Raw genomic sequence first — 8,228 nt, 5'->3', positions numbered from 1 at the left:
AGGCAGAGGCAGGCGGATCTCTGTGAGTTCGAGACCAGCCTGGTCTACAGAGCTAGTTCCAGGACAGGCTCCAAAAGCCACAGAGAAACCCTGTCTGGGAAAACCAAAAAAAAAAAAAAAAACAAAGGATCAGAAACCTTAGCATGGTAAAGATACAGAGCAGCTCTGGGACCGTAAGATTCAGGAGATGGTGAGCAGCAAATACACGTTACTGATAGGTAGAAATAATGTCTTTCCAGCATGGCTTTATAGTGGTGTTCTCAATGTTACCATGTTTGGGGAAGTAGTATAATAAGATGTACTGAATTTTAGGATTAACTTTGCTAGCCAAAGCTTGCTGAGTTATTTATGTGCATTATAAAAAGTAAGTTTATTTTCTTTAGGAAGGAAGTTCTTAGACTTAGTTGTTGGGTGGGTAAAGACTGAGCATAGATGCTAGCTTCAGTATTACTGACAAGAATCCTCGTGCTAAGCCGGGCGGTGGTGCTGCACACATTTAATCCCAGCACATCTCTGAGCTCAAGGCCAGCTTGGTCTACAAAGTGAGTTTCAGGACAGCCTGTACAGAGAAACCTTATAAAACCAATAAAAATAAAATAAACTTTTTAAAATAAAGAATACTTGTGCTGGACCATATTTTGAGCTATGCAGTTTTTAAATTTTATTTGGTTTCACGTCAGTGTTGAGAGTTAAATAATTTGATTTCTCTAGTTGGATGACATTTGGTTCATCTCTGACTTGCCTCCCTGAGCCTGCCTTTCTGGGCATTAAGGCAGCCGGTGCACCTGTGGCTGTGGGTGGGGTTATGATTCTTTTCTTTTAGAGAATTAGAGCTTGCCTCATGGGTGTATTGTATGTTAAGAGTGTGTCTTTTTCTCCTCTCTCAGTTTGAGCTACTGAAACATCAGAAACTCAAGAACCAGAATATCTTTGTCTCCCAGACCAGACTTTGCCTGCACAATCTGCCAAAGGCCGTGGATGACAAGCAGCTGAGGAAGCTGCTGCTGAGTGCCACTGGAGGCGAGAAGGGCGTGCGCATCAAGGAGGTGAGAGACGCCTTGCCGTGCGCAGCTGCAGTCATGAGCCGTCATTTCAGGCCATGGTGCCAGCCTGCCAACAGATTTTCTTTTGGATACATCAGCATGCAAAGTTGAGTTAGGCTGTTTTCTTATTTTTATTTTTTCTTTTGGGAACTGCCTGACGGAATTGCAGCAAAATGTGAGGAAATCTCTGTCATGAATTGATTTAGCAATCATTTATTCAATACCTGCTGTGTTCTCAGCATTATATAGGTGTTGTAATGTGAATTTTGTTGGAAAGAATACAATTTATGTAGTTTGTCTCCTAAAAGAGTGTTGTGCATGTATGTGTGCGTGCACGTATGTGAGAGAGAAGGGGAGAGGAGGCGGGGAAGGGGAAGGAGAGGAGAAGATGGAAGAGAATAGAAGAGGGGGAAGAGAATACGAGAGCCCGTGCCAGGGCCAGGGCATGCCTGTCCATGTAGCTGTTAGAGGACAGCCTCGTCTCTATCGGACCTCACCCTCCACCTTGTCTGAGGTGGGCTCTCCTCTTTACTACACACCCATGCTTGCTGTTCCCACAGCGTCCTACTGTCTTTCTATCCCACCATAGGAACGCTGAGGTGCACCGTCATGTCTGGCTTTTACATGCATGGGTTCTAGACGTCTGTATTGGTTTTCATGCTTACATAGCAAGCATTTACCCATTCTGCCATCTCTCTGGCCCCTAAAACAGCATTTAACTGTTTGAGACTCTTAATACTTCGCAGTAAGCACAGAGAAATATGCATGTCTTCAGTTTATTAGAAAACTCAGGGTTCACACTAGTACTTGGTTCAGCTCTGTCTCTTTTGAAGCTCCTTCCCTTTATACTGACCTGAAACTTGGTTGTTTCTCCAGACAGACTGAACTCTTTGAGGATAAATACTTCAGTATCCCCAATCCTGGATGTAGCACATGGCATAGAGTAGTCTATTAATCTTTATATTCAAAAATGCCATTGCCAATATTTTAGGTGTGCTTTGCTGATTCATAACTAAACTGTGTGCCTAATACCCGAAGCCTCTTGAAAATATATTCCTTGGTATTGAGGAAATAACATGCGAGGATGTTCAGAACATGTCTGACAGCACTGTTAGTAATGAGTACCTGCAATATTTCATGTGCGCCTATTTAAGCCCATTGCAGTTCAATGCACGTCTGTACTTTGTACCATGTGTGCATTGGTTGTGTGACCATTTCCTCCAAGATAAAACCTCGATTTTAGAGAGAAGGTTGGTTGGTAAGCTTAGGAAGTAAACAGTTCAAAGGCTCAAGAAGTCTCTGAAATTGACCAGATACACGCTCCTCAAACATATATAAGAAGTAAGAGCTGCTGAGAGATGATCTCAAGCAGGCTGATGTGCATAGAAGAGGCTCAGACCAGCCAGGCTACTTGGTAGAGGCAGAGACTTGATGAGCTACCTGGGAAAGATACTCTAACCTGCTGAGCTGTGTGCAGGAATACAGTGTACTACAGGCGTCCAGCTTGTGAGCTTTTTTTCCGGGAAAGGGGGACTTTTGGTGCTGCAGCTTTCTGTGAGTCATTGCTGTTTCTCTTTGGTTCCCTATGTTGGGTGAATAGATATTCGTTCATGTCTCCCAGGAACCATGCCTCACAACAGCATTATGTTGAATTTTGTTCTTAATTCTTTTATTTGTATAAGCACCGTGTCTCTCTTTATAAAATGTCTTGAATGACATTTTAAGTGAATGAGCATCTTGAAGTAAGGAATTCACTCTTCTCTTACTCCTCTGCGGTGGAAAGAGTAGTGTCTACACACAGAGTAGGGCGCAGTATGAATGTGTGTTTCACACTCCTACTACAAAAGAATGGCAGCTCTGGGGAGAAATACTGTGTAAATGGTGAATTTTCTCAATGTTCTTCTATGTTCCTCATGAACCTAGGATGCTTACTGTATCCTGTCTAGTGCTTTAGAGAAAAACATGTATGAAAGAGTTCTGACCCCAACCCAAGAGAGCTGACACTTTGCTGTGTTCTGGGGCTTATTGAGGGTACAGGGACAGCCTTTCCCGTGTTGGATATATCTTTCTCATCTAAAACCATCTGGTCTTCTTTCCTCCCAGCTCTATTAATTTCCTTTATGGAGACTTTCTTCAGTGCTAGAATCTTTGGACGGTTCTCCATTCTCAGCAATAACTTGCTGACATTCTAGAGAATCATGTATCTTTCATTTATATGTGTTCTGAACAGTTAGCTGGTACAAATTTTCCTCAGGGTGTTGGAGAGATGGCTTAGTGGTTATGACATGTATTGCAGAGGACCTGATTTTGCTTCCCAACAGTCATATCTGGCAGCTCACAACTGTTTCCAAGCCCAGTTCCAGGGAGTGCATCACATTCTTCTGGACTCCATGGGTACTGCATTTAGGTGCACATGGGTATACGTGGCCACACACATATGCAGTATTTTAAAAACAAAGAAATTTTTCTCTGGAAATTTTTATTTCTTATTTTTAACTACTGTTTTTTTTTTTTTTTTTTTTTTTTTTTCTACTCACAGTGTAGAGTGATGCGGGACCTTAAAGCAGTTCATGGAAAAATGAAGGGTCAGTCCCTGGGCTATGCCTTTGCAGAGTTCCAAAAGCATGAGCATGCCCTCAGAGCCCTCCGCCACATCAACAACAACCCAGAAATATTTGGGTCTCAGAAGGTGAGCCTCATCCTTCAGGGAGACCCCATTTTCTGAGAGCTTAACTCTCTAGTGTTCCTGATATTTAATGATGGGAAAGAGTACCAAATGGACTGGGTGAAAAAGTACCAAAAGGTGGGGAAGACAGATGGTAATCCTAGGCAAGAAGATGCTTATAAAGTATGTGGACTGGATGGCCTGCCTGCAGAACCAACTGCTGTTAAAGAAGACACAAGAAGCCGGGCGATGGTGGCGCACGCCTTTAATCCCAGCACTCGGGAGGCAGAGGCAGGCGGATCTCTGTGAGTTCGAGACCAGCCTGGTCTACAGAGCTAGTTCCAGGACAGGCTCCAAAGCCACAGAGAAACCGTGTCTCGAAAAACAAAAAAAAAAAAAAAAAAAGAACACACAAGAAACAGCCTCTGTTCATGAAGAGGAGTGGATGGAAGGAACAGCTAGGCTTATTGGACTCGACAGATTACAAAGTCTTATGAATGACATTCTGTCTCCCTCACAGAGACCAATAGTGGAGTTCTCGTTAGAAGATCGAAGGAAGCTTAAAGTAAAGGAGCTGAGGATCCAACGCAGCCTGGTACTGAACCTAATACTGAACCTAAATGGTTGACTGGGTTTGGTTTTGGCCTGTGTGTGCCTGTGTGTCTGTGCCATTGCTTCTGGAGGTCAGAAGACAGCTTGGGAAAGTTGGTTCTCTCTTTCTACCATGTGTGTCCTGGGGATTGAACTTGGTGGCAAGTGCCTTTACATGCTGAGACATCTTGCTGGCCCTTGTTTGTTTGGCTTTGGTTGATTATGACAGATTCTCACTGTGTAGTTCTGACTAACCCGAACTCACAGAGATGCCTCTGCCTTGGCTACTGGGATTAAAGGTGTATGCTAGCATGTCCAGCATTTTTTTCTTTTCTTTTTTTAAAGGAGCTTAATTAAATTTCTGTTTTTTAATTTGTGCTTCTGCCAAGTAGGATTTTACTCCGTTTCCTAAGACTCCCTGGTGTTTTCTCTTTGCTCTCCCTTTCCGGGAGCTGCATAGGAGAAGGGAAAAAGAAGAAACAGAAACCAATGTTTTGATCCATCATGAGTTCCTGTGTGGTGTGTAGGGGCTCAGGTTTTGTTCCAGAATCGTCATCATCTGAGATAGGGTCCCTCTTTGTCCTCCAAGTTGCCGTGAACTCGGTCTTCTAGTCTCAGCACGACACTGGTGGTTTTAGACCATTTTAATTCGTGTGGAGAGAGGAAGAACAGGTGCTGTGTCTCTGCTTCTTTCTCAGCTACACGTTCCCTGGCCAGTTACTTCTTCTCTGACTTCAGTTTGTACAGTGGGTTTAATCACAAGGTTTTCATTCTTCCTCTAAGGATGAAAGGAGCAGATAAACCATTGCCCAGCTTGTAGTCAATACTCTCTCCCCCAGCTTCCCTCAGTTCTTACTGTGCTCATCAGTACTACACTACAATTTGCATGTGCAGAGAGCATCCATAGTGTTTGATGTATACTAAGAGCATGACAAACAGATAAATGACAGCAGTGGCTAAAACTGTGGCTTTAATTGAGAACATGGGATCTTATTCTTTTGCAATGTAACTTTTTAACCCCAGGTTAACTGCCTTTAGCCATTGCTTCAGGGGTGCTTCTGAAACTGCCTGCACATTTTCTTTGAATTCTTTGTTGCCTCTGTTTATGTTCATACTGCACTTCCATTATAAAAGTGGTCCTTTTTCTTGACTCAGGGATATTTCTTACTTTGCCCATTGATAGCAACTGAACCTTCCCTATTACATAGGCTTTCATCAACTTCCTTGATTATCTTGATTATTTGTTTTTTATGTTGTTTTGTTTAGGTATGTGTCTTGTTTCAGTATTCTGTTGCTGTAATAAGACGTTGCGAACAAAAGCAGCTTAGGAAAGGAAGTTTATTTGGGCTCAGGCTTCCAAAGGGTAAGAGCCCATCGTGGCAGAGAGGCATAGCAGCACAGGCATGGCCACAGAGGAGGATGCTGAGAGCTCAGAGCAAGATGGAACCAGGCAGAGCTGTGGACTCTCAAACTGATGCACTTCCTTCAAGTGCTACCTCTTGACCCTCCCCAAACTGTAGCATGCTTTTCCTTTTAGGCTACCAACCAGCTCGCAAATCACACACACAGACTTAGTAGTTTTGAATGCTCAGCTTAGTTTAGGCGTATTTGTGGCTAGCTCTTTTAGGTTAACCTGTCTCTTCTTTATCTACCTTTTGCCTTGGGGCTCATTAGCTTCCTTCTTCTGTATATCTTACTTTCACTGCTTTCAGGTGTGTCCCTGCTTCTCTCTTTTCCTTCCTCCTATTTATTCTCGCTGCCTGCCAGCTCTGCCTATCCTTTCTCCTGTGTAGCTATTGGCTGTTCAGCTCTTTATTAGATCAATCAGGTGCCTTAGACAGGCAAGGTGGAACAAACACAACACATCTTTAAATAATTAAACAAATATAGCATAATCAAATGTAACACATCTTTGCCTAGTTAAAATAATATTCTACAACATCAAACTGCACCACCAACTAGGGACCAAGCATTCAAACACATGAGTCTGTGGGGGACATTTTCATTACATCGCCTGTCTTTTCTTTCCACTAGGCTAAGAGTCCTAAAAGTAAACATTTTATTGTTTGTAACTGTATCTAACCACTTACGAACAGACTAGTGCATAGTCAGCATTTAGTAAATGTTGTATCGACATTCTGTTTAGATTAAATTAGGGCAAAATAACAAATATGTATTTTCACATGAATTTTACTTGAGTCTTTTCCCCCCACGTCAGTGCTAGTAAACCTTCAGCATCCTTCTGCTTGCATCTGAAGCTCTGGTCTCCCCTTGCCTGCCTTCCCTCACTGACCCCTTCCCTGACGCTTTTCCCTTCATGCTGACCCATGTTTTCAATCTGTGCCGTTTCCCTTCTCTGGAGGAATTTGTTTATCATTTCTTGTGATGCAGATTTCTTGGTAACTGTGTGTTTGTGTTTTAAAGTCTGAGAAAGTTTCTTACTTTTGTGGAAGATAATTTCATTGGTTAGAGAATTCTGGGCTGATAACGTTGTCTTTTGAAACTTCAGCCACCTCATGGTTTACTGCACTGTACTGGAAATCTAGTTGTGGAACTTGGGCTGATTATTTTGTCAGGTTTTGCTCTGCTCTAAGATCTCTGACTCATGTCTTTCACTGTCTTGAATTTCCTAGCTGTATTATGTTTTTTTGTTTTGTTTTGTTTTGTTTTTTGGTTTTTCGAGACAGGGTTTCTCTGTGGCTTTGGAGCCTGTCCTAGAACTAGCTCTTGTAGACCAGGCTGGTCTCGAACTCACAGAGATCCACCTGCCTCTGCCTCCCGAGTGCTGGGATTAAAGGCGTGTGCCACCATCGCCCAGCTCTAGCTGTATTATGTTAAGCATTTCTTAATTGCTTTGTTTCTGCTGCTGGCATTCACCTTTTTTGTCTGTGACACTTGGGGGGAGGGGGAGCAGGAGTTTTTTGAAAAAGGGTCTTAAATAATTCCGATCCTTTCTTCCTTCCCAGTGACTAGGGTTCTCGGTGTGTGTTGTCATGCCTGGCCCAAGTTTCACCTTTAATAGTTGTTCCTTCCTACTGGTTTTTGAATTTTGGGTTACTGATCGCTGTTTCTGGGTGTTTTTGTTTTTTGGTGTGTGTATGTGTGTGTGTGTGTACGCGCGCTTGCACACATGTGTCTCCAGCCTAGCAGCCATCTATTACTAGGCAGTGCCTGTAAACTGCTTGTATTTACTTTGCTGGAGTCTCCAGCTATGTGAGGGGAGCGCTCCTATTTCATCAAACTTACAAGGAGGCTCAATCTCCGCTGAGATTTTCAGCAGGTAAACCTTATCCAGAAACCAGGTGACAATTTCTTGTTTTCTGCAGCAAAAAATGGAATCTAAGCTTAATGTGACCAGTAAGCCCCAAAAGGGGCAAAAAGAACTTGGAAAAGACAAGCAACAAAAAGCAGTGAGCCCTACACAGGATCGAAGTCAGGCTGCTGGAGAGCAGAAAGGGAAGGGCCGCCCCACATCGTGGACAGGGTTCCAGACCACGGCTGCAGTGGAGCAGGTGGAGCTGCCTGATGGGAAGAAGAGAAGAAAGGTCCTGGCGCTCCCTTCACACCGAGGCCCCAAAATTAGGTAAGATAAGGGGAGTCATACAGGAGAGGGTGCGTCTAAATGCATTTGTTTTGAGGTAGCTCTTTCTTTGTAGCCCTTGATAGAGGGGGTGTTGGTGCTGCATTAGTCCCCCATGGGAAGTTAACAGGAAGGTCTCAACACCAGCAGAAATGTACCGTGGATCAGATGGCGGAGGGAACCTTGGAGGAACTGTCAGGGCAGACTGCATGCCATTCTTGTCTTTCAAAGCCTTTTCATGTCAGTTGAGGTATATTAGTGCTGTGTACATTAGTGCTGTGTACATTAGTGCAGTGTACATTAGTGCTGTGTATATTAGTGCTGTGTACATTAGTGCTGTGCAGTGGAT

At 43.4% G+C, this 8,228-nt stretch overlaps 1 protein-coding gene across 1 annotated transcript in view; it reads left to right on the top strand.

Moving 5' to 3' along the window:
* Rbm28 (RNA binding motif protein 28) overlaps nt 1–8,228 on the top strand; it is a 37,627-nt gene that overhangs the window by 25,749 nt on the left and 3,650 nt on the right. The window contains exons 14-17 of the mRNA XM_005365725.1: nt 888–1,046; nt 3,583–3,732; nt 4,229–4,303; nt 7,626–7,882. Of these exons, the coding sequence (XP_005365782.1) occupies nt 888–1,046; nt 3,583–3,732; nt 4,229–4,303; nt 7,626–7,882 (641 nt within the window). The remainder of the gene's footprint in view (nt 1–887; nt 1,047–3,582; nt 3,733–4,228; nt 4,304–7,625; nt 7,883–8,228) is intronic.

Source organism: Microtus ochrogaster, unplaced genomic scaffold, assembly GCF_000317375.1.
Source record: "Microtus ochrogaster isolate Prairie Vole_2 unplaced genomic scaffold, MicOch1.0 UNK4, whole genome shotgun sequence".
In the NCBI taxonomy this organism is placed as follows: domain Eukaryota; kingdom Metazoa; phylum Chordata; class Mammalia; order Rodentia; family Cricetidae; genus Microtus; species Microtus ochrogaster.
The sequence above is the reverse complement of the archived record's forward strand: the minus strand, read 5'-3'. Positions and strand labels throughout refer to the sequence as shown.